This window comes from Anser cygnoides, chromosome 9 (genome assembly GCF_040182565.1).
Source record: "Anser cygnoides isolate HZ-2024a breed goose chromosome 9, Taihu_goose_T2T_genome, whole genome shotgun sequence".
NCBI lineage: Eukaryota > Metazoa > Chordata > Aves > Anseriformes > Anatidae > Anser > Anser cygnoides.
Genome location: NC_089881.1, coordinates 14,730,059 through 14,747,010, shown reverse-complemented (window position 1 = coordinate 14,747,010; position 16,952 = coordinate 14,730,059). Strand labels below are relative to the sequence as shown.

Here is a 16,952-nt window from a genome sequence, read left to right as displayed (position 1 = left end):
CGAGCTCGGTTTTTTTCTCCGTCCCCTGCACTGCAAACACTTCTCTGAAAGCCGATGCTCACACTGTAGGCTTACTTTAACCATCCCTGCAAAATTGTGGGCCTGTGCAGTGTATATGTTTTATGCCTCCAGGCATATTAGCATTGCCCAGATGCCTTCCTAACAGATCACACATGCACCGCGGTAAGAGCCCTACGTAAATTGTGACAAGGAGTACAGAAAGCAGCTTGCGCTCAGCTAGGCATGGAGCAGCTCCAAGTGCACCCATTATTCTCTAGTGTCTTACAGCAAGCATCCCAAATCCTAAGGCACCACCGATCATTCTGGGCTAAGACTATGCTCGACTGCTAGGGCCAGGCAGAGCATGAGAGCACACACGGAGAAAATTGCTTCTGCAGTCCCTTTAGTGGCTCTTATTCCCACACGCATATTTTCAGGTGGGCCACATAAGGTTTTAATCCAGTTTGGGCTTGGGGAAGCTGGCTGTATTGGACACCTTTTATTTTTTTTCCAGGACCTTAGCATGCCAGGTGCTCCAGGTGTGAAGCCATCCCAATCACCGTCTTTTGCAATTAAAAACCAACACAAACACAGTCTCTCTTCAGGCACTTCTACAAACACATGCCTAAGCAGCTCCATTCCCAATCCCCACCGGGAGAACCTTGCCAGAGCTGGGGTCAGGACAGGGAGCACACCACCCAGCCCTCCCCCAGAAGCAGGTCTCCTTGCCTGCTGCTCTCTCTGACAGGCAGGTTAACACCACCTGCTCTTCTTGCTGGGCTGGATCATTCTCTGCTGTTCCAGTTTGTTTAAACTGGCATCACATACCCGTCCCCTCTCACGCACACTTGATGAGAACTCAGAAATCAAATACAGGAATCTGTCTCACCCGAGCCACTCCATAGCGGACTTCCCACCTATGAATGGTGAAAAAACAACAGGAGGCTCCAGCTGTGATGCCAGTGGCCACACAGGTACATTCACTTAAATGCATTACAGATATTGCTGCAAACAGAGCCCCAAGTGCTACAGATGCACAAAGGGGACAATCACCCATTATTCCTGCCTGATCCTGGCCTCGCAATCCCCATCCTGATTAAATTACTGAGGCCAGGATTATCAGCAAGATAATCAGATGCTCTGTCTAATCCAGATAACTCAGCCTTACTGGGTCTCACTGCACAGGATTTCACTGACCACCCAGCCAGGGCATCCCGAAGCATTACATCTCATTTCCACCACTTCGAGGACTCAGACATCCACAGGACTAGTGCATAAGGGAAGGCTAAGAAAAGAATTCCCAAATTTAGTTGAATGCTATAGCTTGCTTAACTGCTGTGGCTCTGAGAGCTCCCTGGCCCAGCGCAGTCAGGGCGGAATCTCCACCTTTGTTTTTTTGATAAAGCCTCAAGATCCCAATGCATCTCTCAGGAGCAGGGAGGTGCAGCTTTGCCCATTCCAGACAGCATTTTTGGTCAAGATAACCCCCCTGTAAGGTTTCCATTTTCTTGGCCTTAACCTTGCCAAACAATGCTTGTGCTTACAGAAGACATGAGATCACCTTGAGAAAAAGATCCTGGAGAGGGGACAAGATCTAGAAGTGAGGGTTATTCCACGCTTGGAGAATTCAATATCTGGACAAAGGCAAGAGACTTTCAAAATTCTATGCTCAACCCTGCCCCTCTTCAGCTGAGACCTTCCTTCCCATGTTTCTACAAGTTCATCACCCTGGAACAAGAGCTAGGAGCTCAGCGATGCTCTGAGAAGGAAGTCCAGCTTCGGGCACCTGAACCTCGGCTAGCAGCTGCATTGCACAGCAAGCGGGGCTTTGTTCGATAAAATGGCACGGACAGGGCGCGAAGACAGAAAATGTACCTGATCTTTCACCAAGCCCTGCATTGTTCTCAGACAGCATGAGAGGGTATTTTAAAATCTCTTCTGCAGACCTGCACAAACTGAACTCCTGCTCTGCTTGAAAAATGAATAACTTGGAGGCTTTCATCACCTTATCAAAGTCCCTAGTGGCCCCTGCCTGCCCTCCCATGAAGAGTTTGATCTCCTTTTAGGAGGAGGATAAAGCTGTCCTTGAGCAAAGCTGCTTTTCAGAGAGGCATTGTGCTGTTTTCATGAGAACATCAGACACCTCCAGGTGTCCCTCAAACACGTATCTATCAATAGTTGCGGCTCAGATTTTTTCCAAGCAGCTCACAGAAAATAGACCGTAGGCATCTGACTTCTGTGAATCGCATTTCTAATGTGCCCTTCAAACAGAATAGATGTCTAGATTACATTTCTGACGCTGCATAACTATGTGGGTCCAGCTTATCTCCAATTACAAGGGCGAACAGGAAGAAGAGGACTGGGAAGGAAGACGTTGAGCTGAGAACAGATGAAAATGTTGCTGGCTGCCATCAGTTCGCGCACACTGCCAAAAGCAAGGTCATGCAATACTATCTTTCTGCATTGTTAAAATCTCAAAGGTAAAATGGCACTATCACTGCAAGGGTATAAATGGCTGCATGAAACAATCTTATCTCCCACCAGAGACAATGGATTGTTACCTGAGATAACCACATCCTTCAGCAGTGATGAAAATTCACCAGATCGAGAGCATCGATGCTGTTTTAGGCCATCTCCATGTGGAAATCAACAGCCTTCCTTCACTAAGCTTCAGGGAAAGGAAATAGGAACAGCAGCTGGCTGGAGTCAGACACTGAGAACTGAGATGTTCACTTTTGTAGCGAAACTGTTCATCGTGCATTTATACACAGTCGGTATAAAAAGATCTTAACAAAAAACATCCTTGTCGTTAGATTTTTCAGATTCATCCAGCAGCTGGAATCCAGGGCAGCTCCCTTTCTCTGACCTGTAACAGAACCTAGTAAGACATATCCATGAGGAAAGTTAAAAACCTCACACAAAAGTGTCTAGATGCAGTTGCTAGAATCTGATAGAAAAAGGGGGACAGGAAGAAAAAGGGGTTAGCTTTTCTTTTCATACTCAGTCATGGAAACTTTGAAGTTGAGAGTTCTGATTTCTGCCTGTTTTCACTGATATGCTGCTAATCAGGCTGTGCAGAGAGCAACGAAAACGCATCTGCCACCTGTGGCGCAGAGACCTGCCTAAAATTCTTATTTCAGGACTGACAAAACGAGCCGCCATAGCCCCTGGTGGATTTACTTCTTTGGGCTCAGTGAAGATAGATGGTGCAATCATATCCCTCAGCTATGTTCACAGGTGAGTGGAGATGGAACAACATAACGATGGGATGGAAATTGTGGTCTAAACACCTTCTCAAGAGCAGGACATTAGCTTAAAAATAACGACACAAGCTGGAAAAAATTGCTTTTCTAGGCTATTTTTCTTTCTTTGGAAAGGTGGAGAAATGAGGTGGCATAGCACAGGAAGGAAGGAAGATATTAAAGTGCAATAAGCACAATCATTGTGCTGATACACTGGAGAACACCTTGTTGCACAGTTTGTGATTTTAACAAGCCAGAAACTTTGTGGAGGTAATGAGGACTTTGAGAACAGAGTCTGTGACACTCAGACATTAACAAAAATACAACACACCTGTGCTTTGCTGAGGACTCTCACACTGTTCAGGTCAATGAAATCATTACTGCAAGCATTTCAGGCAGGGATAGTCCAGAAGGAACAGTCAGTGCCCAGCACACCAGGGCTCTGGGAACTTGGCATTTGCCATACAGTACGAGCTATCTCCCCCCCTCCTTTTGTCCCACCATGGGACAACATTAGTGGAGGTAAAGCAAAGACGTTATTGTTAACTTGCACTGCTTTTGTGAGAGCTCATGAGGCTGAACTCAGATGCCTCTGGACAATTGTGGGAAGATGAAAACATTTCTCCACTCATATCTAGCTCCACGTTTTATCACAGACCACAAATTACAATATATTTCTTTTTAACTCACAATTTCAACAAGTGACCTATTAGGGAACTAGCAACAGAACCATCTCCCCTCCCTGCCAGCTGTGCTTAGCCAGGACAGCATCACAACCCTCTCTGCAAGGTGCGTGATGCACACAGCAGGGATATCCCTGCATACGCTGGCAGCCCAAGATGTGATCTGATGGCAGAACTGTATCAGTGCCATGAAGTGTCCAAGCTGAACCAGTCTCCCTGTATTGCACCACTGACACCTCACATCACACCATTCCCCACCACACATCTACAGCATAGGTCTGCTGCTGCTGAGCAGCAATTGAGCTTGCTGAGAATAATTGTGAGCTTAAAGATCCTGGACTGAAAAGAGATATTTCTCTTTGCAGGGGAAGGATGGTCTTCTGCTTATCAGCTTAACTAATCTGTGCTTGGCTGTTCTTTGAGATTCAACGGCAAGTCCTCTCACAGCCCAACAAAAAGAAACCTGGCATTATTCAGTGCTCATCTTTTTTTGTTGTTTGCTACAGCACATTTTCCTGCTCAGAGTCTTATTTGCAATTCTGCAGATGTCTCCAGGATCACGCACAAGGAGACCGACTCAGGTTCCCCCATCTTCACTTACCCAGGCATACACAGAGCTCAGCTCTGTTCTCACAAGCCCAGGCTCGCCTGCCACCACCCACCAGCAGGCAGACTACATGCTCCTGAGGTGAGGTTTAACTAAGCAGCTGCATTAGCTTGCTCAGGAGAGTTCAGCTGCCCTCCTGAGCAGGGCAACTGCCTGGCTTCACAGCAGGACCCCTTCAAGGCTTCCAGTGCTTCAGCCCACCGCACCCAGCAACACAGCACAGGGGCTCTTTCTGATGTACCCCTGTACCGAAGCTGGGTTCAGGTGAGCACCCCATGAGACAGATACAAAGCAGATAGTCTGCAAGGCTCAGCAGGCTCATACTCAGCTTCCAATGGAAATGAATGCCCTCTTCCTTGCAATTAATCACATAAGCCAAGGAACCCTTTCTCCTTCCCTCCATGATGCTTTGCAAGGGTATAAGATCACCAAGAAATACCTGTTGGTAACTCAGTTTGTTAGTAATAGTACCAAGTAAACTTGACAGTGGTCCAAGGTATGTCCTTTCTTTACAGTCTGACCACATTCTTCCCCACAGATGAAGACGTGCAGTTGTTGCTGGCTGAGGCATTATTACCACACAAGGAACCATCACCTTCAGACATCTTAAGCCCAGCAGTGTTTCCAAGGCTTCAACACCAAGCAAATCTCCCCTGCTGCTGATTTATTACCTTGGCCCTTTCACAGTGAAAGGCCAGGCAGCAGGGCACTTGCTACTTCCAATAGCCCTATGGCTGGCTCTGGCTCTCCAGGCCCACCAGCTCCTGGCACACACCACCAAGCTCTGGCCTTTCCTTGTACTCACTCACAAGTTTGCTTCCAGCTTTGTTAAAATCTCCTGTTGACAAAATAATTGAAGGGAAAGGGGAGAACATTCACCCACATCCTTTGAGATGACAATTTCCACCACTTCACAGTTTGGGGTTCAGCCTTATCACGACCACAGGGCCTACCCAAATCTCCTCAGGAGACCAGGCCCAGAATGCAGGGCCTACTCCTTATTTTGTACACAGATTCACGCTAATCCCACTTAAAAGCCCACTTACTTCTCAGTCCATCGCTAGCTTTCCTCTACCTGCAGGACCCACTATTCCTTGGAGCAGAAACCCAGCAGGGTGACCTTCATATGGCATCCCTTCCTCCTTTATAACCTTGTGCCACCAAATGGCCGCTAACACAGATCCTCCTCACCTGGGCTGCTGCACCCAGGTGGCTGTGCCCCCGGTATGAACCTTCCACAGCTGCTGCTTGTATGTGACGAAGGGTTACTGGGCAGAAGGAAATAAGACAGCTAAGGGATTTTCTCTTGTTCCACTTCTTTGTGCTTTATAGATGGGAAGGAGACACAACTGCTGTGAAGCTCAGCCACCGCTGTCGTTACTCCAGCTTGCAGATGGAGGTAAGAAACGGATCCCAGACCCTCGGGGCCTGTCATAACATTGTTCTCCCTCTATGCTTCAGCTGTGTGTTCAGAGCTAATGAATTGGCTTTTAACACAAGCAAATTCCAGGTCTGGCCACTGGTAACCCTGAGTTCACACAGGTCCTGTTAATCTGCTACAAGCAGTAGGTGCTCAGCTACTGGGGCAGGCAGGGCCCAGGTTCAGGATGAGCCGGGGGTCAGCAAATTACAATGTCAGGCTGTGCATGGGGTGCCCAGGACCTATACAGAAGGATTTAATGCCCCCGTATGAGTCCAGCCCATGATTTGTAGCAGGAGCACATGTGCCTACTCTGGTCTGTGTCAGGGTAGGGGTCAGTAGGCACTAAGCAGCTGGGGGTGACAACCCCCTGGCTGTGTCACAGTGTGTCCACCTGCACTTGGGAGTGTGCACAACCCTCACTTGTCCCAAAAAGAGAGGTGTTATTTTGCTAATTTTGGCTGCTGCTACCATCTCCAGTTTCTGCAACTCTTTTTTTTTTTTTTTCTTAAGATATGCAAACCATGAGAAAACAACAGGAAATGCTGGCAATCATTTAGCAAATTGAGCAGTCAATCTTATTCCTTTGCTCACTTGAGCAGGCGTGCTCTCTGGTGAGTATTAGTGTTTGCATAAGGAACATTAGAGCTGCACTTAGCAGTTTCAGCCGCTGCAGTTCCCGCTATTGATTGCTACCATTCAAGCCCAGCTCTAATGCATGTCAGCAGACATAAGCTAGGAGGCAGCTATGTCCCCACTGGGAGCAATGATATATTATCGCTCTCTTCAAATGAACCTGGAGAAATTCTATATATATTTAACAGAAATTCCTGGCTCTACCTGACTGCTAGGGAATTTCAGTGGCTGCAGTAGTACAAATCAACATAACGTGTGAGGAGAATGAAAATCGGGTACTAAAAGTGAGTTATGCATACAGGAGATTATTCTACAAATAAATTCATGAATTCTACCCCACCCACTTCCCCCATCCCCCTCTTCTTTGAATTCAGGCTGGTAAACGTGGACATTTGCTGAAGTCCTGTGTGTAAAACAGAACAGCAGAAATCTTCCCCATCATCACCCTGGCCATCAAAATGTTTGATCTTGCCAGGCACGTGAAAGGACAAGGCCACAGGCAGACAACAGCAGGCTATTTCCAGTAAGAACCGGGCACCTGCAGCGCTGCTGCGAGGCTTTGTTCCTATTTAGATTTGTAAGCAGAGTGGATATTTCCAAGCTGGAGAATGTTGTGCAGTCGAGAGATACCTGAGCTGGCGCTAAAAGAGCTCTTCCCAGAAACAGAAGCTGCATGGGGTCTAATTAGTGCTGCTGAAGGGAAAAGCAGATCAGCGTGCATGGAGAGTGGCAGCAGCAGAGCCGCCCTGGCTGCTGGTCCCGCATGGAGCTGTGCTGTGTGGGCACACCGGCTCTTTCTTCAGCAGGGACCGCGCTTGCTGGGAAGATGCACTCAGAGTTACTTGGGAGGCAGCTCGCTGGATGTGGTTAGCTGAGGTCTTCGTGATAAATAAATCCCACCCCTGGTCACAAATAAACTGCAGAAATTCATAACCCCCCGAGCTTTGTGCAAAGATATGTTTAGGTCTTTAAGCCATGTGCAGCTGTATAGCCGGAGTTTTTCATGCCTGAAATAAAAGCAGTTGACAGGATTGGGCCACTGGGACAGCCAGGCTCCAAGCGGACACGATCACCCAGGCGTCCCCTCTACTCTGCTCCCAGTGCCTCCAGAGCACAGCTGAGACCCTTCTGTGCATGCTGGTGTGCGAAGGCACGGCAGGGCAGGAAGGGCAAACCAGGCAGGACCTCCTCTACAGACACCATAAAGACCCCCTGGCCCATCATATGGGAATTGCCTAACATGCCTTGCCCTCGCACTGCTGCACTGCACTGTCTTCCTGGCTTTTTTAGGCATAAGCACTGAGGTGGGAAACATCTCCTGCAGAGCTTCTCTAATCAGAACTTCCAAGACATTGATATAGCAAGAAACTGGAAGACTAAAAGCTTATGAAGTTCATTTTCCCTCTCAGCTTTGCCCTGTGGAGGGACTGTCCGCAATGCACTGGCTTTTAAATGGTTTGAGTTTTTCCAAGGGAAAGGAGGCATTTTTGAGAGTGTATTTTTTTAAACATCCACAGCTGTGTGGGCTTATATCAGACTGCAGGCAAGAGACCTGCACTGTGTCTTGAGGGGGGAAGTGACAAGACCTGAGCTGATTCTCAGTCTTCAAAGCACAGCCTGTTTTCCATGAAACCCAGCTGCTCCCATTTGTGCTGTGCAGCTCTCAGGCTGATTGCAGGGATGGGCAAAATAATCCTCATTACTCTGGTTTGCACTGTTCCAGCACTGCCCAGGCATGCAGAGGTCTGGGCTTCCTACAGCCTTTTGTCTCCTGCAATAGGGTCCAAACTCACTCAGTTCCTCCAAGACAGGGCCATGGTGTCCCCAGTGCAGTAAGATGCACAAGAGGAAAGCTCCAGGAACACAGGAGGGGTGTAAAGGTAACAGCCAGGAGCCTGGCTGGACTTCATGTGTGGAGGAGCCTGTGTCTGCTCCACAGAGCTCTCTTCCCGTACTGATTTCTTTTATTTATTAACAAATACACTTCTCTGGGCTAGGAAACAGCCCACGTGACAAGTCATGTTCCCCCAAGGGGAATCCAGCCTGGAAGAACACCCATGTCTGTAATGGCCCAGTACTGGGCATTATTCACCCATAAAGCAGCTCCCATCAGCATCCACTGTCCTATTCCTTTTCCCCGTGATTTCAGAGGAAGATGCACATTCCTTTCAACCACAGAGCACTGAAGAGGAAAAACAGGCTGCTGGCTTATTATGACCACACCTCTCTTTTCCAGAAAGCACCAAAACATTCTTCCCTCCTCGCAGTCCCACTGCTGGGTTTCCACCTGCCGGGTGGGCTGCAAAGGGAACAGCCCAGAGGACTGACTGGGTTGTCCTCGTAGCTTGCGTTTCTTTTGAGAGCGTGATTTCTGTGTGTGCTGGACCAGCATGCCTGGCAGCCCTGTGCATCAGAAGAGCAAGCCAGCACCTCTGAATTATTTACTCCAGCTCACATGGACTTGTATTTCTCTTCCTTTTCTGCACAGTCACCATGACGCTCGCCACTCCATGAATAAGCTGGAGAGCCAGATGACACAGACGATGAGGTTGCTGTAGATGATTATAACAAAAAATGACAATGTATTTGCAATCCAGCTCCTCTGAGCAGCATCTTATTTCCTTTTAATTCATTATTGTGTAGCAGAACACCTCTGGAGAGTTTATTTAAAGATGTTTTGAAGGGGAGCATGGGGCAGGTTGGGTGCAATAGGGAGGGACCAGTTGGGCAGCGTTTGCTTTCCATCCCTCCTTGATGCTGGGTTTCACACTCTCTATCTTCAGCGTGGATTTTGATGCTGAGTAGAGCTGTGCCTTGGGGAAAGAACAACTGAAGAACTAGCCTCGTACTACTGACCTGGTAACATACACCTCGGTGGACTTATGGGTCCTTTAGTCACAATTGGCTGATGGTGTTTCAGGACCCTGTGGTTCAGTTTCTACACTTCCCTTTAATTGATGGTCTTGTGCTTTCTCTGGAGGCCTTCTGTAACAACTTCACACCATTGCTCCTTCCATTTCTGTTAGTAGCAGAGACAACGTTTGTGGAGCTAGCTAAAATATTTAGCAATTTAACATCTAAATATACTCAGAGCTGTCCAGGGGTTAATGACATCACTTACAGATGCCAGTTTTGCCACCAGTGGTCAACAAAATAATGTAATGAATCTAACACTGTGCACATTGATCGAGAATAGACAAAACCATTGGCAAACAGAGGGAACCTCAGAGGAAAACTAAAAGGAGGTTGCAGGTTTGGGTGTTTTTGCACATGTACTGCACAGCATGGGAGGCAGAGGGGAAACACGGCCCTCACAGAGACATTGTTCCTGGTCCTCGTTCCTCATTGCCCTGACTCTTGTGCATTAGCTCAGTGGCTGCTGTGTGACACTCACAAGCTCCTGGACACAAGCGTGCCCTCCTGGCAGCACTGGTCGTGGAGTCTTCTCATGGTCACTACACAGGTCACGCTGCTGATGGCAACAGTTAGATTTTGCAGTGGGCTCCCTCAAGGAAGGATCTTCTCGTCTGTGCTGTTTCAGCATCTCTTGCAGTATCTCTTGACGTGGGAGGTGCAGGATGCTGCCCCCCAGCCTGCCGTCATCTGCGGATTCAGACTCAGTGCACCCTGCAAGCACAACAGCCGTGTCTGCTCTGAGAGTGCTGACTTACCCTGCAAAGGAGGCACAAGGTCGGGAAGGGGAGCTGGCTGGCTTGCACAACAGCACCTTGGCCTTTCTTCTCTAATCAGCTGAAGCCGTTAGCAGTGGCTATTAACATACTGTGCGCATGAGCCTTGGCACACAGGAGGCAGGAGAAGGACACAAGGTCATTCGCACCTCAGGAAAAAAAAAAAAAAGTCCATTCCTTTCTTCTCACAGTTTTGTTGTGAATTGGTTGGACAGATCGTAAAATCCTCTCCCTGTCCTGCCAATGTCATGATGGGATGAAAAGTAGAAAGGAGCTTTGGAGATAAACAGATGCGTTAATTAAAGTGTCTAACAACCTAAGCTAAATCTAAGATTTGTACTCACTGGGGTAGACAAAATCAGCTCACCTCTCTCCTCACCACCTCCCAAACAGAAAGCTGAAACAAAGGGGTCAGAGGAGATGAGAATCAGGGACAGAAATATCTGCTTGGGTGCAACTTTCACCTTGCACTACAGCTTGCTTAACACTTGAGAATCATGCATATCTTCAAATGGCTTCTCTCTTCCTAGCAAGACCGCATCCATGCCTTGATTATTGATTATTCCTAACGCACAAAATCTGAGGAGGAGAGACAAGTCAACTTGAAAAGCCTGATGCCAAGTCAGTTGAAGAGCCTGATGCCCCCTGCATGCACCCACATCTCTCTGCTTGGCAAACCAGGCTGTCTGGTGAGTGAACGAGTGTGTGTTCCTCTACCACAGAAGGTCAGTAAGATAAAAATAACCCCCAAAAGCCCACATTCAGCTTGGAAGCACAGTGCTGAGCCAGGGACAATGATAATGGGAAGACACAATAGTTCCTCACATCAGCCCTAAAATTATAGATTACAAATGGGCAATGGGAGGAGAAGGGATGGCGGACTATTTTGTCACTATTCTAAAAGCATTCAGAGGAAATAAATTGGGATCCATTTGACAGACAGTTCTCAAAATGTGCTAAATATAAAGCTGAATTTCCCTAAATATAAAACATGACAGCAAGAGACCAGCAACTTTCTACTATATATACATATATATATTTTGCACCCTTACCCCCTTCACACTATGCCCCCTTGTTTAGCCTTTGCCCCATGATGGTTATTTTCCTTTCTGGAGAGCTTAATCAGGAGCTATTAAAGACAGTAACTCTCTAAGCTGTATAATGTTAAAAGTCCATTAGCTCACCCCAAGCAAGCTGGCAGGAGGGAGATGATGTACTTGCTGAAGTTGAACAAGCTATTTGCATGCTGAATATTTCTAATCACCGAGCAGTGCCAGGAGAATCTGAACATCACTGCACTCACTTGCCCAGTGACCTTTCAAACGCACTCGCTTTAATACAAAACCAAGTGGCAAAATGTATCCTGTGCTGAACCTGCAAAAAGGGACTTTTTTTTTATTTAATCAATTCTAGGTTACAGCTATGCACATGCTACCAAAAATTGAAGAAATAATCATTAGCAAAGCCTATCTTCCCTTTCCCTCTGCCACATTCACTTGCACTATGCACAGTTGCTTGCATTATGCATAGGTTAATAAAAGATGACAGATGTCTGCTTACTTTTCACCTGATCACAATCAAGTTGATCCTGCAAAGAATACACACTCAGTTTCAAGCACATTTTCAAGTCCCAGTGGACTTGAATGGGATTTGAAGTCTGTCCCACGGCCCTCCAGTCCCAACTTTTGGGCTTCAGTCACTGACCTGTCTTTTTGTAGCAGACACAAGTCTGCCTCGCAATGCGCTATCATCCTCCATAAGGACACCAAATGCAGAAGGGTGCAGAGCTCAGGTGCCCCTGCCAAGACCAGAACTGCCGTGGCTGCCAGAGCAAGGTTGCTCCCCACTGGAACAAAGCAGTCAGGGAAAGCCCAAGAATTTAAATCAAAATTAGAGCTATTTCTCACAGTGACAGGAGGAAAATAGGAAAGGCAGACCTTCAAAGAATAGCTCTTTCTTTGCCTAGTGGATGGTTAAATTACCAGTATATTGCCGAACCTCCTGCAATGAGTGACTGATGCCCAGCTGTAGCTTTCTAGTTACGGCACTGACATTTCTGCAGGCTGGAGTAGTGGAAAACATGAAGAAACTGATTTATCACAGCCAGCCAGAAGTGACCGAGGCTTCACATAGCATGCTTGAAGGAACAGAGATTGCAGCCTTTCACAAAGCTCTTGGGCTCTCTGTTGTCTCCCTGTGCTCTGAGTACTCCCTGCCAAGCTGGTGTTTCTGCCAGCAGCTCAGGTATATAGCCTTGCACAGACAGTCTCCCAGAAGTGACAACTGGAACCAGTTAAATGAGCTGTTTCTCCCATCGTGCTACTGGCCAGAAGCCCTAGGGAAACTGCAAAGGCAAAAGCTTGTCCCAGGAGTAGGACCACAGCCAGGATGCCCAGTGGGATGGGGCGCTCTAAAATGCTTGTGCGAAGCACTTTCTAGAACACCCCAATAGGAAAAGCACTGCAGTCCCCTCGAAACTTGCAGGAGGTAGTGAAGAATAATAGGTCTTTGCTATCTAAACTGCCTGAGTGCTCTAAATCCCACACAGAGACCTATGCATTTTGCAAGTCTGCCCTGATGTGTAGTAGGAGGCAAGAAGGGAGTAGGAGAGGGAGCAAACTGAGCCTCTGTCTGACAGACAGAGCACACAATGCCTCTCTGGGCTGACAACATTCTTCATTAAGTAGCGCTGTAAGTTTGTGGAAAGGAGCAAATACTAGGCTGCGAATCAAAAGCATCTGGAGATTAGGATTCCGCCTCCTTGGAAGACAGACAACCCAGGCAGATGATACAACGCTTCCCCAGACCTACCTGGGAAACTGCTTTCCAGTCTGGTAAAAGGCCAAGTCTACATTCCCCCCACAAAAAAAACACACACACCTTTTCCTCATAGCGCATGAAGACAAAGATGGATACTTTTCAATATGTTTTTTAATTAAAACTGAAAAGAAAGGAGCACACACCAGAGCTTGACGTGGGCTAGCCAAACCGCTGGTCATCGGGACGCTGAAGTGGCATGAGGAAGGCTGAGAGCTGTGCTCCTGCGCAACGCAGGAGCAGCGCCACAGACGCTGGGGCGCCTGGGAAAGCACCCTGCCTGCCGGAGGGCTTTCTGCTGAGCAGATCTCTCACGTGGCGATGGGGAATTGCATCCTGGAGCCCAGCCTCTTTTCCCAACAGACAGAAGTCCTGGAGATAGGGGAAAAGACGGTTTCAATGAATCTGCATTTTCGAAGCGCTTCTGGAGAGGATTCCCAGATGGTTCTTTTGCCCCCGCTGGCAGGCTACACGGGTTTACAGAGACTCATCTTTGGCAGTAGCCGTGCTGGTAGGACCCAGTTCTGCTTCCACTGAAGTCAATTCACGTCCTTCCCCGGCCATAACTGCAGCTGCACCGGGGCTCACCATCACCAGCCGATTGTGCTTTAAGGTTAAATCCTCATCCAACATCCATCTAGCCAACAGCTCCTGAGAGCTTCTTCATGCTCGTGTGTACCAGTAGATTCAGGTAAATGTGAACATCTTGGCTGCAGCAATGAGATAAACTTTTCAAGCATGCCCAAGAGATGGAGGAGCCAAAAATTAATTTTAAGTTGTGACCTGGGCACTAGATAAGGTATTGAAACCTCCCTGCTATCTAATAAAGCAATGCAGTTTCCAAAGCTGCTGGTGTGTTGCTCCACCAGCCTGGTTTCTTTACTGGACAGGCTGGGCTAAAGAAGTGACACATTTTTCACACACAATTTTTATCTGTTAGAATTTACTAGATACGCTCCTCATTTGTCTGCCACATATTTAAAAAATACTTCAACCTGCTCTAATAATCACATTTTAAAACATGCATCAAGTTTGGATCAGAACAGCTTCTCTGGGAAAATCAGTAAGCCCAAATTGCTGATTTAAGGCCTAAACATCAGTCACTGGCCAGCCAGCCACAAAAAGCCACTCTATCCTTGAAGTTGGAATCCTTGGAATTATTTTTATGCTTGGAATTATTATCCTTGGTATGGTTATTATCCTTGGAATTTTTTTTTTGGCTCAGACTAACCCTTGTTAGTGTTGCACTACAAGTTTATGTGCAAACAACTTCTGCAGACACGAGACCAAGGTAAGATCTCGTATGTCCCAGGGTAAGTCAGAAAAGTCCACAAGAGTCAGGGGACTAGTAACTGCCGTAAGGGATCAGGCCTAATGCATGCATCAGAGAAGCAAGGTAGCTCCTTTGCTCGAGGTCTGGCTGATTCACTTTGCACACACCACTGCTTTAGCATTAAGTCCTTATCTAATGGCAAATCTGTTTCAACAACATGCAATACATATCAATGCAATATGCACTGCAACACACAATACGCATCCAAAGAAATATGCCAATGCAAAAATCTGACTTCTCAAACATAGCAGGGCTAACAAGGAAGTCTTTTACAAAAGACAATCAAGAAATCACCTGAAACCATGAGACCCAAAGGGCCTCAAGCAACCGGTACCTAATAACAGATGCTAATTCATGAAAGAAACATAAACAGTGGGGCTGAGGTAATGGCAGAGATTTCATTAGTGCAATTAACATTTATAATGGTATGTTCTTTAATAGAATTTAAATAAGGCTTTGAATAATTACACACACTAAAACTAACATTCCATAACCTTATTCCGCATGGAAAAGCAGCAGAAACAACCCTCTGGACTGTACAGGGTCCAATTATGAACAATTACATTCAAAAAGTAGATCAAAACAGAAACAACTCTTCCCCCCAAAAGCATCAACATCTCTAAAGTCAACCTCCTCCCCTAGCGTGAGAAATGTGAAAACAGATGAACTGGGCTTCAGCCCAGTAGATTTGGCCTCATCAAATTACCAGGAGTGCTTTCCAACCCAGAGTCTCTCTCATTTCTTTAGGGTCATGGAAGCTCAAGGAAAAAAACGTGAATTTCCTAAGCAGCAGAAGGTGAGTGCTCCCTTCTGGGGGCCCAACAGTGTCTATTAATTATGGAAGCTTGAAAAAAAATCTATATAACACTGGTATATGTGTTTATGGTGCCTGTCCTCCTTTAGAAACTACTCACAGACAACAGGGATGGGTGCGTGAAAAAAAAAAAAATCAAAGCAGCATATGAAATACTAATATACTGTTTCAAAATCTGCACCGTCCTGCAGAACCAGGAATTATAATTTATTCAGATTGTTCTCAACAGATCCAATCTACGCTGGATATGTAAAAAACAAGAGACTAAGTCATCAAGGAAAACCAACTGAAAAAAACTGCACACTGTTTTGTTTTTAAAAAATGAAACAAAAGAAAAAATCCCAAGAAACATTAATGAAAGCTCAGAAAAATTTGTCGTCGATTCTGAAGTGGGGCCTTGTGACATCATCTGGGTTAATGAAGACAGAGATGGACTTCCCTGGGTTCTCAGTCACTAGCTGCTGCAACTTTTTGGCTAGTCGGTCATCGGGCTGGTTGGGGTCCCCTCCGTCTGACTGCGGGGAGGGGATGCTGGTGGTGCTGCCTCGCCGCTGGAGCTCTAGCGTGAGCCGGTTGGCTGCTTTGACGTGCTCGATGGCAGTTCGAAGGTGTTCGGCAGGGTCTGAGCGGACTGAGGACAGCTTCCGCGCGTGCAGCATGACGGTTTCTTCAGAGAGGTGCTCCAGCATGTTGCACTGGGGGATGAAGTAGTTAGGGCACATCTTGTTGACCAAGCAGTGCTGGAGGTCATCAATGAGACCCAGGAGGAAGTGGGCGGCGTAATCCTCCTGGGCCAAGTAATTGGCCGGTAGCCTGTCACACGCCCACAGCATCATGCTCCGCAAGTGATACGGACTGATGGCTTTGGGGCGGGACAGCAACTTGATGATGATAGCTTTGCAGGCCTGATAGGCTTGCATGAGGCTGCTGGAGATGCACTTCTTCAGCTGCACTTCACTTCTGGCAAATGACAGCCTCCATTCATTGTCCTTCTTCCCCTTGTAGGAACATGCAGGCACTAAGTAAAATCCACTTATGACTTCCTCCTCTGTGATCTTCCCATCCCAGAAGTGGTTCTCCATCAGCCAGCTCTGGGCCACAGCTGGCCAGCCTTTGAAGGACACCACAGGAACAATGTCGTACAGCATGCGGCTGCTGCCCACTCCCAAAATGATGGATATGATAGTCCCATTCTTTTCTACCTTCTCCACCTTTGGCATCCCTCGCTGTGGCTTTTTCTGGATCTCAGAGAGGACAATGCTAATGGAGTCATAGAACCAGTCTGCGACTTTCGTTGGGGAGAAGAAGTAATTGGTAGCTCCGTTGATATGGTCCACGATCGTGCAGCAGTCCTTCCATTTGCTGATGGTTCCCTCGTCAAAGAGCCGCAGGCTCAGCCAGGAGTGGCACAACGCTGAGTGGCGCATGTCCAGCGTGACTGGTTGGTTGCGGTCATGCAGCTTCAGCGCGGGCACAAGCAGGGTGAAGTCCATGTCATAGTCTGTGCCTCGGGCATACACATTCAGCTCATCAAGGTCAATGTCCACTACACCTTCCCGCACACCGCCTGAGAGCAGCAGGTACTCATTGGCTACAGGCAGCTTCTGGTCAAGTTTCTGAACCATGCCTGCAAAAGAGAGAAAGAGGAATCCTTCCGTGAGAAGGCAAACAGATTTGGGATACAGGACTTAAATAGGACTAAAACTCATCC

At 47.3% G+C, this 16,952-nt stretch overlaps 2 protein-coding genes and 1 long non-coding RNA gene across 8 annotated transcripts in view; 1 reads left to right on the top strand and 2 right to left on the bottom strand.

The window, feature by feature from the left end:
* The window catches only part of FGF12 (fibroblast growth factor 12), a 227,292-nt gene extending 221,691 nt beyond the window's left edge, over positions 1-5,601 (bottom strand). The window contains exon 1 of one of the 2 annotated variants that reach the window (XM_067002502.1): positions 5,579-5,601. The gene's annotated coding sequence lies outside the window, so the exon portion shown is untranslated. The remainder of the gene's footprint in view (positions 1-5,578) is intronic. The other variant, XM_067002500.1, reaches the window with a different exon arrangement.
* Positions 5,602-5,753: 152 nt separating this feature from the next.
* Positions 5,754-7,037, top strand: LOC106047599 (uncharacterized). Its single transcript, XR_001213866.3, has 3 exons — positions 5,754-5,931; positions 6,466-6,566; positions 6,963-7,037. It is a non-coding gene; the product is annotated as an uncharacterized lncRNA (long non-coding RNA).
* A 6,153-nt stretch (positions 7,038-13,190) lies between these two features.
* Positions 13,191-16,952, bottom strand: part of MB21D2 (Mab-21 domain containing 2) — a 92,173-nt gene continuing 88,411 nt past the window's right edge. For all 5 annotated transcript variants that reach the window (XM_013199187.3, XM_067002493.1, XM_013199192.3 and 2 more), the window contains one exon: positions 13,191-16,868. In XM_013199187.3, coding sequence (XP_013054641.1) covers positions 15,604-16,866 — 1,263 coding nt within the window. In that variant the 5' untranslated portion in view covers positions 16,867-16,868 and the 3' untranslated portion in view covers positions 13,191-15,603. The remainder of the gene's footprint in view (positions 16,869-16,952) is intronic.